The sequence below is a fragment of the Passer montanus genome, unplaced genomic scaffold, assembly GCF_014805655.1.
Source record: "Passer montanus isolate IOZ18808 unplaced genomic scaffold, ASM1480565v1 scaffold9, whole genome shotgun sequence".
In the NCBI taxonomy this organism is placed as follows: Eukaryota; Metazoa; Chordata; class Aves; order Passeriformes; family Passeridae; genus Passer; species Passer montanus.
Window position 1 is genome coordinate 13,248,103 of NW_024374367.1, and position 18,034 is coordinate 13,266,136.

The 18,034-nt window shown below is 46.1% G+C and overlaps 1 protein-coding gene across 15 annotated transcripts in view; it reads right to left on the reverse strand.

The window, feature by feature from the left end:
* Nucleotides 1-18,034, reverse strand: part of FOXP1 (forkhead box P1) — a 380,068-nt gene that overhangs the window by 110,867 nt on the left and 251,167 nt on the right. For 13 of the 15 annotated variants that reach the window (XM_039733877.1, XM_039733876.1, XM_039733865.1 and 10 more), the window contains one exon: nucleotides 428-553. In XM_039733877.1, coding sequence (XP_039589811.1) covers nucleotides 428-553 — 126 coding nt within the window. Of the gene's footprint in view, nucleotides 1-427; nucleotides 554-6,668; nucleotides 7,014-12,710; nucleotides 12,817-18,034 lie in introns of those variants that run through there. The other 2 variants (XM_039733880.1, XM_039733879.1) reach the window with 2 other exon arrangements.

Below are 18,034 nucleotides of genomic sequence, written 5' to 3' on the forward strand. Positions count from 1 at the left end.
TCAGCAGACAATAAAAGGGGGAAAAACACACCGATGATATGATATCCTAGTATTTCCCAATATCCTTGACACAGAAAATCAACGGTTTGAGTGAACACAGACTACAAATGGAACAGCAATCAAACAGAAATGTTAATGCAAATCTCCTATGCACACTGACACAGTAACAAAAGCTATTCCATTTTGTCATGATCCAACCCTACCAAACGCTAATAAAAGTACACGCTCACGATTTGTAAATATGCCGTAGGTGGGACTTTCAAGAGCACCCAGCATCAATCCTGCTGCAGCTTACACCAGCCACAGCCACTCTGTGGACACAGGGAGGAAGCTCCTGAAGGTTCCATCCCAGTGTCTTCATGGAAGATGCATTTATTCAGCTTTTACAAGCCCCAGACCCTCACAAAGGCTCACAGGCTCCCCTTACCTGAAGGGCTGGCTGTTTGTCATTCCTCTTCGGAGACTTTAATCCACTAACTTGTTGCTGCTGCTGCTGCTGCTGTTGCTGCTGCTGCTGCTGTTGCAGGAGAAGCTGTCGTGCCACCTGGAGAGCCTGTAGGGAGAAAGAGGTTGGAGAATTGAGTTCAGGGTCAAGAGGGCATGGGGAGCTACACAATCAGCATAGGGCAAGGCAGTCCCTGGTCATGGGGTACCACTCCACTCCTGATGCACCTCCACTGAGGAAAGCAGTGGCTTCCACAGAAATAACACCTAGAATGCAATGGGGTGATATCCCACCACTGATTTCCCATTTTGACTAAGGAGAAAAAGAGCAGCAGCTGAGTGGGAGCCTCAAGTAACTGCAGGAATCCTGGTGGTGAGCTCCATGGGGTGGTTGCTGTCCCCCTGAAGCAGCTCACAGCCCTCCTCACTAATGGGCAGGCTCCTTTGTTTTCAGATGCCTCCTGTCCAGCAGATCAGGCTGGGTTTACAGAAGAGGGCAGTCGTATATCACTGTCCGCTCCCCTGAGCACCAGAGAACATCAGGGAAGCTTCTGGAAGGCCATGCTGGGAGAAAGAGGAGAGGCAGCAGCGGGCAGAGCCATGCTCACACTGAGAAAGCTGCAAGGAGATGGAGAGAATGCAAAGACAAGCAGGGACAGCATTTCACCTCACCAAAATCCAGGACCTAGACTTTGATGATCCTTGTAGGTCCCTTCCAGCTCAGGATATTCTATGATTCCATGAAAATCACTGTCAGCTCATAATGGACCAGCTGTGGGGACTCACTTTGAGGGGGCACAGCAGTAAAGGGACAGTGTGACAGTGGAGGGGCAAGGCATATGACCCTGAAAGCATGAGCAAGCAGGATGTGGGAATATTACTGCAAAATGTCATCCCAAGCAGAGGAGAAGAGTCCCTCAACACTGGAGCCTGCTGCTCTGCAAGGCTCAATTTCTCCATCAGGTGGGGAAAAGAAAGCAAGAGGAGATAAAAGTGGAAAAGATGAGGAGCAAGTCCCTGTCCTGGCTCCCTCCTGGTTCCCCAGCCAGGGGACAGCAAGGATGATCCCTGCAAGACAGACTGTGGCACAGCTGAGGCTCTGCTGGCGAGACCCCAGCCTGCTGCTCCCAGAGGATTCACCAGCACCGGACCCGGGCCTCCTTGGTCTCCTTGGAGACGTTCAGTACATGTGTAGGTGGAAAAGTGGGAAGGCTGAAGACTTCATTAATGTAAAACAAGAAAAATAGTCCCTTTGCAAGATGCCTACATGGAAGGAGGGAAAAAGCCTTCCCCACTCCTACTGTGTATGTTCTCTGAGTGATTTAATTAATACCTATTTAATTAAGAAGTCAGATATGCTTCAGGTTTCACTTGCTCCTTCAAGTTGCAGTGTTTAATCTCAGTGCAGAACTGCTGCGAAAGGTTTGATATCAAGGTCTGCAAACTCGAACCCAACTCCCCCACCCAGTAAAACCTTGTTATTTTAATTGCCTAAACCCATCTTTTTGCTTTTGGAGAGACATTGGTCAACTCAGCAGACTGAAGAACCACCACTGCTGACCAGGGCAAGTGGGCAGGAGAGACCTTACAACGTTTGGCAATAAGCCCTCCTTTCCAATTTAATAACAAGTCTCCACTGGATCAGAAAAACTCTCTAAGGGTGGAAGTGATTTCCAGCAGAGCTTGGCACGGTGCAGGTAAAATTAGATTTTGCATTTCAAGCTGGTCAGAGCTTAGGGCACCCATAACATCTCTGAATTGGTCCATGTCCCTGCAATGGGTGCAGGGAGCTGCTGGGCATGGATCTGGGCTCACACAGACACAGCCACCACCCCCTCGATGGTGCACCATCAAAACCAGGAAACCCTACAGCCTACCAAAGAATTCAATGCAACAAAAGAAAGCTTTATGCAGAAAGCACTAAGAACAGTTTAAAAATACCTTATTTTTATTGAATTAACTTATTTAGCTGTTAAAGCATCTTCAAGGGCGGGCAGAGGCAGCAGAAATAAAACCTACAAGACTTAAGGGGATAGGCAACAAATACTCACTTATTTAACAGGAGTGTTGTATGGCTTATTTAATTAATGAATACTTGTAAAGCACTCTGAGTTGCTCAGACAAGAAGCTCTATACAGTACTAGCGCAACATATTATTATATATTATTAAGACTGGCTCTGCAGAAGAATAATTCCAGGTAAATGTGCAATCAAATGATCATTTTAGTTCCCAGTAATTAGATTCAATAGGCCAAAAAAACCACAGAAGCCTTTCTTTAATCATACACTAAACAATCAGAACATCCCTAACCTTTCAAGCTACAGCCTTTTTGAATAAAACATCATCAACTTATAGATATTATTCCAAAAAGAACCAGTCACCATATGTGTTGTCTCTTTGAAATACAGTTGCTATAGCAGACCCTGCATGCATTTCATGTGATATGATCATATTCTATCCGTTCTGGCAGCTGAGAGGTTGCACAATTAAACTGGCTGCCAGAAATTTTTGAAGATTCCCAGAACAAGTAGCCATGCAAGAAATGCCTGCTCTCTACTCGAGCTGGCCACAAAGATCCATACAGCTCGGCAGGGTGGCCACTGCCACCATAAACCCTTACCATGACTGACCCCACAGCAATGATGGTCTCTGGCTGTGGGGACAGGCTGGCATTGGCAGAGCTCTGTCCCTGCTCCAGTCCAGCTGCACAGCACCCACATCCCCCTGAGGGTCTCCACTCAAGGTGACATCTACACCACCCCATTCCACGTCTAGGTGTCACCTGTGCTGGTGCAAACCTGGTGGGACCAGAGTTGGCAAGAGGGAAGGACCAGCAGAGAGACTGGAGCAGGGCAGGAAAGGAAAAGATTAGAAAGAATAAAATTGGGCTAGAGGGAGCATCAGGGACACAAGCAGCAAGGATGGACAAGAACATCAAAGGGAAAAAGCAAGGTAGATACAATTGAGATGGCAACACGCTGACATTCCAGGGATTGCAGCTTCAAATGGCATTTCCCATTTCTCCTCTCAAGATTTCACTTTTTCACTTACAAATAATTGACAGCAATAAAAGCTGAGCATCAGATGAGCTTGGGTTTAAGATGTGGAAGGTTGTATAGCTCAGATGTGCTTCTTACTGAGCATCTGCGTCAAGGAACTACCATGTCCTTGGTGGTACAGTGAACTCAGCGATCCCACGTCCCTCTGCCTTTCTACTTCTCCCTGCTCAGCCCTTCCTTCCTTCTACCTCAGTCCTGTCCTTGCCACTTCCAAGCCTCATCCATACTCCTCACACATGACAGGACACGTACAAGAAAGATGCTGGCTCGGGATACACTGACCCTCCTTCCTCTCACACACAAAATACTTCAAGCCCATTCAGGGTTTGCCTTCATGGAATTACTTTGCTGATGTCAGTTCAAGCCCTGCGGACACCTGTACAACCCAAGCCAAGAAGCATCACACCTCTGCCCCCTTCCCTGGTTCCAGGCAGTGCTACTCCTGCACGGAGCTCATCCCTGGATGCCGGCGTGGGAGCCCTGCTGAGGCTGCTGGTGCTGCACAGTGCTCAGGCGAGGATAGACAGGGAAATTAATTTGAGTGAAGTCAGTCCCACAACCTTCATCAGCACGGAGATTCGCAAGCAGGCCTGTACATTAATAAAGCTTCCTGTGGGAGTAGATGTTGCCTTTGATTTGCATGTGAATTCAATGCTAGTGAGAAGTGCCAGACTGTCAGACATGGAGACCAAAGTCTCTTATCTTTCCAAAAGCTTCTGTAGCAGTTTCCCCACATTTCCTTAATCATCTGCCTTGTCCTCAACTTACTGAACAGGCAGTAGAGAGTAAAGCTGGATTCGGTTCAACTCCTGCTGCTGCCAAGTCCTGAAACAAGGGTGCCACGACTGTTTACTGCTAGCCAACAGCTCTGCTAACGTGGCCCTCTCCTCACAAGCAGGTGCTCTGACATCTCCAGGCTCTTTTCACACATTCCTCCCCACTGCCATAGTTACATCCTAAATCTCCACCACGTGCTTGCAAGTGAACAATCGCCAGGGGCCGTGAAAAACCAGCTCGTGTTTGTACGTCCAGACAACAGCACGTTCCTTCATGGATGGGCAGGTGGAGATGCCAAGAGCCCCCAAAACCACAGACGTGCTTCAAATACCTGGCTCTGTGTTTACCAGCAGCCACGTTATCTGCACTGCTCAAAAAGCCTGGAAGCCTGGACAGAGCTTCTTGGGACACCCAGAGACGCAGACACCAATCCTGGCCTCCAGCAGTGAATCACAGAGCAGCAGTAACCATCCTCCTCTCTGCACCAAAACACAAAGGGGAAATCCTCCCACTTACTGGGGAAAAAGAGAAAGGAAAGTACACCCCTGAAAATGAATCTTCCATGGGTTTGGGTCACTATAAACATGGATTTGGAAGGACAACATCAGGAAAAGGCTGCCTACCAACCAAGTCATGCTATGCCTAAATGCAAGATACAGTAAATTAAATCCCCAAGGTGTTTTCTTATCCATTAGGAAATCACCCAGACATAAGGAGATTTTCTGGTGTAAAACAGAGACCAGTAAAAAGGCAACTGAAATACAGAGCTTGAGAGACATTGCACAAACTTGGAATGGTATTTGAGAGTCAACACTGGGTGACACCTAACCCAGGAAAAATGTTAACAGTACATTAACTGTGAGATGAATCAAGCCTGTTTCATTCACAGCGTAAGTGGGAAGCCCCACTGAAAAGCCCTCTCCCTGTGCTTAGGGAAGTGGCAACCATTTATTATTTCCCAACCACTTAGGCACCAGGAGGGGGAAAAAAAAGTACACATTTGAGATGACCAAGACAATTTTATTGCAAGACAGACAGAACGTGACTTGTTTGCCCAGCTGTTGTTTGCCCAGAACACTGGGCACTGCTATCACCCCAGTTACTGTTGTAATTCAACATTTCCATGCAAGCACCTTGACCTTTCACTTTCACCATCCTCTTTGGGCAAGCTCTGACGAAGGGTAAAAACTCAGCCCTGCCTCTCACTCCATGTGGCCAGAAACTCCTGATTCAGGAACGGGGCTGGGGAAGGGAAATACACTGGAAAAAGAGGGTAGAACTTTAAAAATAGAAATGCTGCTTAAATGCCATATACTTGCTTACAGTGTCAGTACATAAGGAAAACAGTAACAGGATCCAGTCGCATGGAGCCTCTTGCTAACTTGTTCCACCACCGCAGCCAGTACAAGGCAGCAACTCTCCAACTTTTTTTCCATCATCCTATTCCTACTGAAGAAAAAGTGCTCCAGATCCTCCCTTCCCATCTGCTCCAACCGTTATTAATATCAATCAGTTATTAATGAAATATGATGACCTACAGCTATAACAGGCCTGGCTCTAACGCCAGGGGAAGCTTGTTTCTGAACCTGAGTTTTATCAGTCTTGGAAAGATCAATCCAGGGAACTTTAGGATGTATGGAAACGAATGTACACTGGAGGGTGGGGAGACGAGTAGCATCCATGAGGATGCAAAAGAAAGGGGTGTCCTGTTAAATTGCCAATCCCAGGGCAGGTGGTCAGTAATGAACGGGCTGCCTCCAAAATATCCGGATAAACATGCACTAAGAATTTGCAAGGAGAGCACATAACAAAATCCCATGTGTTTTTACAGATTCCTAAGGATTCTGGGCCTTTCCAGGTGGACAAAGCTGCTTATCAGGAAAACAACTTGAGAACGGAAGAAGGAAGAGTTCCCTGAAATCAGAGGTGGTCCTGCAGCCATTGGAGGCATCCAAGCAATAAATCTGGAAAATTAGTTGCCAGCCAACATCATATTCTGCCCATAATTTCAGTTATGGTCATTAAACAGCAAAGTAGAACAAAACAAGCAGGCAGAGAGAAAAGAGAAGGGATAAAGTTTAAGGGCAAAATCTGCTCTTGGAGCAAACATCACACTACACTGGTCCCAGACCTTGTGTGTTGACCTTTGATAGCCATACCCTCACAAGCTACCACTGCCCCTCACCTTCCCCACTGAGGTTTGGGCAAAGCAGAGCTTTGCAGCAGCAGGCATGCAGCTCTCCCATTGTCTATTTCTCCCCAAATTTCATGCCGCCTTCAGGCCCTGAGGAATCTCCTGTCAGCAGCTCCAGGCACCTCTCCCAGCACAGCATGGCCCACCTCCCAAAAGGGCTTCTTGCTTCCCTTCAGCCTCACAAGGCAAGTACCTTTGTTTCTCCTGGGTGGGACGAGGGGGAATTTAGACTCAGCCAGGAATCTCTCTTCTTTCTCAGCTCCCATCTGTCCTCACACCCCGCTCCACTCCACAGCTGCTCCCAGCAGAGCGGCAAGATGCAGCTCTCAAGCTCGGAAGCCCGGATGCACCCGAGCTTCAGAGATGCTTCATGTCTCTCCCACTCCTGCCTCCTCTACCTCCTCTCCTGCGACACTCTCTTCTCCTGGAGCAGCAGATGTAGAGGAGCAGTGGTAGGAGGCAGACACATTGGAGGGGAGCCCTGCTGCAGTTCTCCTCCGGCAGGCTCAGGAGCCGCACAACGTGTGGAAACCAGCGAGGAGAGGAGCAGTATGCAAAGGGAAAAAAATAAAAAATAGTGCAAAGCGACAGCAGTGGGTAGTGCTGTTCCTCTGGGAGGAACAGAACAGGGGGAGGTGAGATGAACCAACTAGAGAATAGGAAAGGAACCAAAATGAAGAGGAGGAATAAAATGTAGAAGATGCAAAAAAGAGAAGCAGATGTTCTTGCAGCACTTATTCCCTTCTGACATTCGTGCCCAGCTCTTCCATCTTCCTCCAGAACTGGGAAATGAACTGCTATGTGCTCCTTTCCCCATTGCCACCTCCCTGACCCTGTGCCACACACAGAATGATGCAGCCAAGAGCCCTAACGCTGCTCTTGGCAGCGCAGAAGGGAAGTCTGAGGATAGCTACAGGCAGGACATGGGGCTCTGCTATGAGCCACAGCTAAGATGCAACATAACCTGGTGAAGCATTCCTGCTGCCCAGCCTTCTCAACCACCTTGGATTCAAACAATCCCCATCCCCATCTCATCCTCTGCTTCCTTGTTTCATTAAATAATCCTTTTCCACCCACCCTGGTGGACCAGAGGGATGCCCTGAGCCTGGGGAGATGCTGCTGGTTGTCTGTACCCAGCGCCTCACTTGGCTGCAGCCGATCTGCAAGGCTGGGTCCAGCCAAGGGCTACCAGCCAGCTCGTCACGGAGGGGAGCTTCAACAGCAATCCTTCACTCAATAAAATGGTCAGCTGGCCATGAAGATCACAGCAGACTGGTCTGGACAAATGACTAATGTGTGATTCCTATGCTGGAAAAAGAGAAGGGACCTGAGGTCCACATGTACAAACCCTGGCTCACATCCTGTCCCTGATGTGACAGGGGCACACTTGGAGCAAGGGACCTGGCACTGTGCCTCATGCTGAAGCATCTCCTAGAATAGTTCAGTCATAAGGAAAGAAGATGAGTCTCTATTTTTCTTCCAGCAGGCTTAGTTTCTTTCCTCTGGAATAGATCCTGGCTACCAGTTAAGGAGATTCCCTCCAGAAAAAGGCACTGGAAACAGAAACCCTTTCTTCCAAACCCACAGGGTGGAGCTGCCTGTGTCCCAGCTCTGCTGCAGTTTGTCCTGTGGGCACTGAGGTTACTCCTGCCAGTGGCAGGACGAGCGGACTCCATGCCCCTGCCCTGCCATCCCACAGCCCATCCCATGGCTGGCAAGGTCCCTGCCTGTGAGGACCCAGCATCACACAGGGGGAAGACAAGAGTCTGCCTCCAAAAAACCAATTTCCATTTTGTAATGTATTCATGAACTCCACCAATGTCAGGGAAAAGGTGGCTGATGTATTTTCTTTAATGCTTGGAGACACTACAGGGATGAAGGGGGCGGGCAGCAAGGGACACTAAGGTGAGAGATCAGCCTCAGCCACCACCAGGAACCTGCAAACCCTGAAGCAGCAATAACAGAGAAAATGGCTACAAAAATCCCTTTTTTGAGGCACAGATTAAATCCTCAGGCGGTTACACCGCAAAAACACCTTCTGTCCCTTCTTTTAAAGAGTCACAGTCAGGACTCATCAAAGCCACTTAAAAAGTATCTGGCAAAAAGTTCCCAAACATTAAAAATGGTTCTCTTTATTTTGGCATGCCAAGACTCACAGCATGTAGCGGTCTGTACCAGCAAGAAAGGAGGGATGGGCCAACACATCCTGGTAAAATGAGAAAGGATACAAATCTTGGCTCCCTGTTCAAACTGAACCAGAACGGAACTGTTCCTGAGTGATGAAAAAAAAATCTTATGGGATTTCCAGCTCATTTCTGTAGGCTCGAGATCAGATTCTGAACTACTGTGTTTATGCAAAAGTGAACCAGACCTTTGAATATTTGGAGGAGTATTCACTGCTGAGCAGCGTTTTTCTTGGATGTCAAAAGCACGGGAAGTTCTCATATTTTTTAACACAGAAGAGAAGAGGGACAAGGTGCTGGGGGGGGGCAGAAGGAAGAGGGCCTTTTTGTTGCTACAACATAAATAGTATATTGCATACAGCTGCTTGCGCGCTTCCCTGTGTGGTCAACAAAACAGGGAACATATTTTAAGCTTGTTTTCCAAAACACTGCATGACAAACTTGTACTCAGAGGCCCATGAAATACAGCCCCTGACTGTGGACATCTCACCACGCTCCATCAGACACTCATTGCTGCTGGGTGAATTAAGGAAACAAAACATTGGGACAGCCCAAAACATGGAAAACTAAAGCTGCAAATCACATCTCTGCACTTCTATGGCACAACCTAATTTAGAACTGCTTGTAAAAAGCTTAATTTTAACAGATTCTGGTAAAGCAAAAATAGGCAGGGTTGAGATGGAGGCGACAAAAATGATTAGAGGGCTCAGCAGATACGAGGCAAGATTGATAAGGGTGGGAGTGTTTAGTTTAGTGAGAGATGAGTAAGAGAGGAGATGATAACAAGTACACAAGTTGTGACTTGGCCTGAGAGGGTACATCTGGTGCTTTTGCCATTTCTCATAAATGCAAGAGAAAGGGGACATTGAATGAAGTCAGGAAGCAACAGCCACCAAAAAAAAAAAAAAAAAAAAAGAGAAAGCAGATAAAAGGATTTTTTTTTTCTTTCTTAATATACAAGTCATAATTACTCTCTGGAACTTACTATCACAAGATATCACCAGGGCCAAGAGCATGGGGAGGATGCAAAGAAAACATCAGACACTTGCAGAGGTAGTCATGAGAGCATTTACAGCTACCTTTAGAAAGATAAAAATAGAAATCAAGGTACAAATGTTTATGCTTCAGGGCACGGACCAACCTTTAATTGCTGAAGTCTGGGAGGACATTTTCCCCCATGGACAGGTCCTTCATGGGCTTCTGCCCAAGGACGTCAGCCAGGGCTGAAGAGATCCCCTGTCCAACAGGATGTGACTGCTCCTGCTCCTTGGCCTTTCCAGGTACCTCAATCCTGCACCTCTGATCCCAAAGTCCATTCCTCAGCCCACCCTGAGTCTCCTCAACCCTCAGGGAGCTTCTGGGCAAGGGGGAACAGCCATGTTCCCCAGGCCAGCCCCCGGCCATGTCACCTGGCCCCAAGCTGCTCATTTCCTCTTTCTTCTTTACATCACACTTAAGTTTCAGGTCCTTATTTTGCCAGCCCTTCCTCTCTCTGCTATTTCGACTGCCATTTCTTCCTCCCTCAAACCCAAATGCCCAGCTCCAGCCCCTGCCATCCACTTGGGTTCTCCAGGGAGCCAGAAGGTGAAGCATCCACCTCCTCCTGCCCAGACCCACCAGCGACACACAGACTTGAACACAACTTCAAGATGTCAGGCAAATTTTCCCTTTCCCGATGCGAAGCCGTTCCTCAGAGGAAACCCACATCCCTGAGGAGGAGGAGGAGGACCCTGCTGCAGATCCAGCACCCGTGGGGCAGCGGCAGTCAGGCGCTATCACGGACCGCGGAGCTCGTCAGCGCGCTGGAACTGACATGCGACTCGGGCAGACAAAGAGAGATTTTGAAAGCAAGTCAGTCTATTAAATTTATACCTACCTGCACAATGTGAAGCAAACCACATCTTGGTTTCCTTTCATGTGCATGACAGTCTTAACTTGTTTCTTTTAATCCCATAAAAGCAGCTAAAGCATGCAACATGCTTCCCGGAGATGAAGCAAACCTGTATTTTACTTCCTGACAGTGATTTAGTTTATAGGGTGTTGGTTTTTTGTTGTTCTTTTTTTTTCAGGGAAGATAATGAACATTGTCCAAAGCTGGTATTACAAAGGAAATACTACATGCTACATGCTAGACACCTGGCATTTAAAAGAGAATCCCATAAATTGACACTGTCCGTAACGGACCAAACACAGCTGCAACCCCTCACGCTGCACAGACACCAGCACTGGTGGCTGGAAGATCCCAGCATCTCTCGCCAAGGTTTTCTTTGGAAATCAGCACCCTTCTGAAAATTCAAAGCGTCTCTCATTTAGTCAGTCACACCCCAAGTAGGGCTGGGGAGACGACCAGGGCTGTATGACTATGCAATAAATCCAGCAAATCCAAAAGGCTGGAGCAGTAATCCATGGAAACGTTCCAGGCAAGAGGGGGGTTTAAGTGCCTTTAATTCCCAGCTGCAAGCCCAACAAGCTGCCAGAAGGCGGAGACCACCGAACACAAGGGGTTAATGGCCTTGCTAAAGAAAATGATACACATAATTTCCTTTTATCATAAAACAATACGTTTATTATTTTCTGTATATCTGTTAAAGGGCATGGCCTTCTGAGTGGAAAACAAAACACAGCTTGGTCACATGTTTATTTGCTTCAGCTACTCCCTTTCCCTTCTGATAAATAATCAAACATGCCATCCAGAAAAAACAAAACCAGTGAGCTGGGAAATTTGATGGTCATCAAATAGACTAAGATACCAAGAAAAGCAGCCCACTGTTCCCACAGAGAGTTTTCTGCCCCACACCTACACTAACATCTGAGTAAATAACTTCAGTCACTCTTTCCATTTTCCCCATGAAATTACTCCTACTGTTAAACAAATTGTCCTTAAGGCAGTTGCAAACACCATTTTTTTTTCTGCAAAGTAGAACAACTTCTGAACATAAAAAGCCAGACTAGCAATATATTTTCAAAATATGTTTGTTGTACTTGCGGTTTGGCTGAACACACAGCTTGATTTCTCTCTCTCTCGCTCTCTTTTCTAGGAAGATGGGGGTTTACAGTTTAAAATTTTAAAGTGTATTTGGATCTTGGAGAGGCAGGAAAAGCCTCAAGGAGGATGGGTTTTCTCCATAGGGCAGGCAGCATATTTTCCATTTTCTCTTATGTTTCACACTATATGAACACCACGAATGCTTGCCAAAAAAAAAAGTTACCTGCTATTTCAGTGGACTTTTTCGGGAGGGGAGAAATATCAAGCAGTTTTTTAAGTCACTTGAACAGAGGGGGAAAAAATCCAGCATCCGTGTTGTGACATGGATTACCTAGAGGATCTACACTATCTTCCAACAACCCCTGAAGACCATTCATACAACAATCATTAATACTGAAAAACTGCAGAGAAAATCCCTCACGTGAGAAGTTAACAACCATTACCCGGCGTGAGCACGCTTTCCCTTTCCTTTTGTAGTACCACAGGTCTAAACAATAGTCATATGAATGAGATAATAGCCATGCTTGTCTCAGCAGCCTGATTTTTATTAGCATGAAATTGGTACAAATATTAGCAAGGCTGGTTCGCATGCGGTGCCAGAGCCACGACGCAAACAATTTGTGGAAAACAAAAAAGCCATTTGGTGGGTTTGCGCCACTTTTGCTGCCCAGAGCAGCAGCAACGTTTCCTTTTCTTGGAGGGGGTTGCTGTTTCGGTATTTTTGGCAGTTGTGCAAAGAGAAGCTGCAGCACCCGGCAAGCAGCAGGGATGGTGGCACACGGCTGCTCCCACGCCAGAGGGGCAGCACCCAAGGTGACAGGCACCCCAAAAGAGGACTTGGCCCTTGCCACAGTCCTCCAAATCCATGACAAAAACCCCACACTTGTCAACACTGCCATAAACAACCTGACCTGGCTGCTTTTGCATCAAACCAAAGCAATTCCCCCTTCCTATGCTCCAAGCTGCCTGCGCAAGGCAGCGCGTTAAAAGTTCAGCCCTGCCTGCACGCTCCTTTCCTCTGAGCACTCACAGAGAAAATGAAGAGTTTAACAGAGTGAGCTCTTACTGTCTGCCTTTAGATTTCCGTCTTCGCGCTGGAGATGTTTCTGGCTGTTTCTGTGAAGCGGGGGCTGAAGAATGGTAAAAAGATGTTTGAATAAACAGGAAGTGCTGTGCAGCCGGAGCACAGGCTGGAGGGAGACGCTGGAGCACTGCCCTTCGCGGCAGCCACCGGGCTCTGCCTCCACAGTAGCAACCTCTGCTTTTACTAAATGACAAAGAAACCGCAAAGCATTCCTTCCCTAATTCTTCCCTTGCGAAGTGGTGAGATCAGCTGGAGCTCACAGGTAATCTCAAAGTTGGGCTTAGCACTACACCCGGCACAAAAACCTAGTGACTCTACACTATTAAACCCCCCTGTCTGTGAGCAGAAACAGGCAGAACTAATTATGTCCCCAAATAGACCAAACAGCAGGCAGAAGCACACCTCGCTTCTGTATCTAGGCAAATTCGGATTTGCACGGAAGTCCAGCCAAGCTTGACGTTCCTACCCTCGACAGTGCTGTGACTTGCTCTGGAAACCGGCTCGGGAGGCTGGCCGGGCTGCAGAGCTGTTTTCTCTGTGTGAACTGAAATATAAACAACCGCCCAAAAAACACAGCTTGTCTTGGGTGCAGGGACTTGCATTCAGCATCTCCGAAAGTGTAACTTCAGCATTCCGGCAGATGCCACCCCTCCTTCGCTGTCTCCTTCCCCTCCCTAAAACAAACTACCTATTTAACTGGAGATGACTAACTAACCGTCTCCCCACCCAATTATCAAAGCCCTGTCTGCTGTCATATTGGTGACATGACACAGATATTGTCAAGAAAAAGTAAACTGGGGCTGGCACTCAAAGGCAGCTCGTGAAGAGATGAGCAGTCGAACAGCCATATTCAATAAAAAAGAGGAACAGGATTCCTTTAGAAAATGTATTGCTGTTGTGGCAACGTGCTGCTGCCACTGAAGGGACTGATTTGTTATTTAGCATGTAGTCTTGGACTGTCTGTCATTCTGGGTGCTAATGCTCTGCTAAAATAACTCATTGGGAGCTGTCAGTGGGATGTTTACATAGGCCCCCAATCTTTTCTTCATACAAGGAAATTTTTTACTGGAATTCATCTTCTTTTGATCTCACATTCAAAGCAACAGCAGCTTGATAGACATGCAAGTCTGAAAGCAAATCCAGACGCTGAAGATAAACCGCCAGAGTATGACAGGCAGGAGCATCTAAAGCTTATAAAAATGAAGAGAACAGCATGTCGTCTGAGTATTACAATAGCAGAAATCAAGAGACATATTAGGTGGAACTGATCAGCCACAAAAACAGTTCAAAAGGCAGATCATAGAAACAGAAGACTAAGCTAGGAAAAAAATAAAATTGGAAAGATCTGCTTTACAGAGGCATCACCTCCTTTCTGAGCACCGCGGCGTTTCCGCTCCAGCATGTAAACTTAAGGGGAAAAAAAGAACAGGGCTGGTGCTGTCTCTACTAACTCAGCAGTTCTTACCTTCAACTCACCAATTAATTTGCCAACTGTACGTTTCAATTACGTGTTATTCAAAGTGAAATAAAAATAGGACATTGTGCCACTCGCATCTCTAGCTCAGCCCTCCCCAACACTACAGAGATGGGGAATTGGTGCCTTTTCCTTAGGAATTACATCCCCCTGCAAGGTGCAAAAGCAGCCCTGGCCTGAGCCCCTGCCACCATTTTAGCTTGTTCATCTTTACAATGGGATGCTCCTGAGCTCTGCCTCTGCCACCGGTGCAGAAATATTCATTCAGAAGATAATTTTATTTAAATTGAATTACATGTGCCACAGAGTCCACAGTTATGTTCCGAAGGTGACACTTGCCGGGAAACAATTGCTGAAACTTTCTCTAGAAACCCATACATTTTTAATTTTTCTTCCCCAAATAAGCTTCTTATTCTAATTGAAGTCAGCAAATATAATGAAAAAGTAATTCTCAAACAATTTTGTACTTAGAGCTATTTGTTAACAAACACTGAACGAGCAGCAGTGTTAGGTTAAAGGGCAGCAGGATTCCACATTATAATTTAGCCTGCGGTTATTTCTGATTAAGAACACCCTCCGGGACGGCAAAGCAAGATCTTCTTTTGCAGCAGGCATAGCTTTTAAAATTAGCCTCTTCTCAATAATAAAACCAACAGGAAAACTGTGGATTTAAAACTGTATTAACCAATTTGAAGTAGTGCAATCAGTTTATGTCTTGCTTTCTGCAAACCACTGTTCCCTGCCTTAGTCAAATTTCAAATGTAAAAATGCTGCCTGGATTCTGAAACTGTTGTAAGAAAGTCACCTTCTGTCATGCTTATGTAGCTATCTAATGTGCTAAAGGCTGATTATTTATCTTTAAACTGTACTAGTTTAATCTTTTAAGGTCACCACTAATCTGCTCCAACCTTTTAAAAAATAGCAGCTTTCAAGACTTACTGCTGGAATCACTAAACTCTGAGCTGAATGTCATTGTAAGGGATACATTAGCCAGAGTGAGTGTAGTTTTACAATGTAAACACCAAATATAAATCCCCACCTAAATGAGAAGAAAAATACGATGTCCATGCCAGGAGAAATATCAGTAAATAATGCCAACGCCGTATTATTTCACACAAATATCGTTCCAAATCATGTTGCTATTTCTCTCTCGTCCCCCTCCCTTCCCAGTGCAAAACTTGGGTATAATTTAAAGGATCATTAGGTGTTTTTTCTTTATCTTTTCCCTTTCTCAGCAGCAACTTTGCCTGCCTGCTGTGAAGCCTCCTGACCGCATTTGGAAGTTGTTGCAAAGTCCAAAACCCCCTCACAGGTTATTTGTGTGCATGTGCTGCACAGCGGCCTTTTATACTCTTCTTTTTCCTTTTCCCCTAGACTTCTGCTGGACTTGAATGTCACAGTAGACCTTGAATGTGAAATGGCTTCAAGCTAATTGCTTTAATTGCTTGAAGATGTGCAGGCAGGTGAAACCTGATCCCCTTGGCCATTGTAGAGACCAGGAACAACACAGGAATGTTTACATAGTGGTTTGAGTTTAATAGACAGTAGAGCTGAGTTTCAGACAGCTAGCAAAAACACAGCTAATAGGTGACCTCTTAATGTAGTCCTCCTTTTTAAAAACAAAATACAATTTCGTTTTATACAAGGTGATGTCCCTAAATGCCAAGGTTATCTGCTTGACTTTTTGAGTGAGCATGCACTGCGTTGCACCTGACATTTATACCAGAAACTCTATCCTGAATGCATTTCCCTCTACCTTAAAACAAAAAGCACTTTATGTGTCAGTCACCTTACAAACAGATTAGAGCAGGATGGGGTTTCCTCGTAAGTGCAGTCATTTTAATTTAAAATTGAGTGTTTCTCACCACTGTCATATTCCTTCCCCCTCATCCCCTGGGCACTCCTACCCTCTGGTGGGCACTGGCACAAGTCCTTGGAAGGGTCTTCTGGAAAGGGCAAGTACTTTCACTGCTTTTCTAGAGCTTTTACTGCTTTTCCAGAGCTTCCAGAGCATTTGCACCACACTGTTAAGATATGACGCACTTTTGCAAAGGCACAGTTTGGTTTCACACACGGCACAAATTCAGCAGCTCCTCCTCAGGCAAAACTCCTCCTGACTGAGAACTGCAGCATTCGGGGTCACTGACGATCAGGTTTGCTTTCCAAGAATCATGAGGTAAGTAAAACACACTTGAAACTAGCCAAAGACCAGTGAGCAGGTACAGCACAAGTGTAGAAAGCAAAGACTGAATTTGGCAGCAACGGTAGCATAAAGGTATTTACTGTAGGTCTAGTCCAAAAAATAAACACTGAAAGCAGGTAATAGCAAATAGTCACTTTCCTGGCACAGGAACTTCAAGTTTTGTTGCCAATCCTAAAAAACAGTTAAAATACCTTGTATTGAGTGAATACCAGCTAAGAAATGATAGGTGTTGTATCCCAGACAAAAAGGAATAATTAAAATAACATTTGTGGAGGAAGGAAAAAGGGAAGGTAATCTGAGATATAAGACTGGAAAAAGCACAAACACACTGAGGCAGAGGAGATGAGGCCAAACTAACACTACTTCATACAAATGAGAAAGGACAGCAATTCCCTGCCACGCAGTTCTACAAGAAAAGGGCATTTCCAGTCTGATCTTTGCAATTACACTCAAAAAAGTTTCAAATTCTCTAGTACTTTTTGCTGGAGCTACCAACCCCTTGAACAGAAGCAAACAGAAGCAGGGGGGAGGCTGCTCCAGCCACTCTGGATGCAAACTGTGGCTCCCAGGAAGACAATAGATGCTGGCTGCTCTGCTCTACCTTGCCTGCTATTCCCAATCCTCTGAAGCAAATGAGTAACTGATCTTAAATAATACAGAGCAAAGGGAACAATAGGAGCTGGAAAGCAAGCTGGGATACTTGGGAACATGCCTTTTTCTTTTGACAGAGAATCAAGCCGGCACACATGCACACAGAGTTACAGAATCACAGAAGTTGTTGTCCTGTGTTATCCCCCCCTCGCCCATCACCTCCTTAAAAGCTCAAATTCCAGCCACTGTGGGGTTTTAATAGATTCTTTTTCCTGCACGGCCCAAAAGATTAAGAAAAAAGGAGAAAGTTCAGAATAGGGGGGAAAAAAAAAATAGAACAGAGTCAATTTAAAGATTTAGTATAAACTAGTCCAAGCCTGTGGGAGGAACGCTAAGTGGAAAAAGTAAACACGGTCCCCCCAAGAAGTTCCCCTGGAAGCTGAGCAGGCAGCCAGTGCCTGGTACCCGCTGCCCCGCGCCCGGGGAGGTCAGCGCAGCTATGCTAAACTGACAGGTTCAGTTTACAGCAGGCCAGCACTTTGTTTGGATATACTGGCCTTGCTCACCGCCAGCTTAACAACAGATGGCTCGAAAACTTTCATTATGTTGCAGAGGGCTGAACTGCAAACAATCGGGAAAACTGTGAAAAGTTTAACTCCCTGCGAGCCGAGCGGGGAAGCGCTGCCCACGCCAGCCAGCGTCTCCTCCAGCGCCGGCCACGGGCGCCTTTAAATTAATTAAAGCGGGATGGGATGATTAATCATACCTGCACACGGTCCTGGGGATGCCTGGGAAAAAGAATTTGCGATTTGACAAGGTCATTTCAATAAAAGTAGCATTCCAGGAGAAAATGGACTTTGACGGATTGCAAAGCTGATTTTAAACCTTCCTCAAGCCTCTGGCTCTAGGAAAGTTATAGAAAGTTTCTGCAATAATCCTCTAATCGGGGTTTATCAGGAGCTTTCTGATGAGAGTTCTTCCATCTACAGAAACAGAGCCTCTGTCCCTCATATTCCTACTTCAAACTTTCACCCTTCA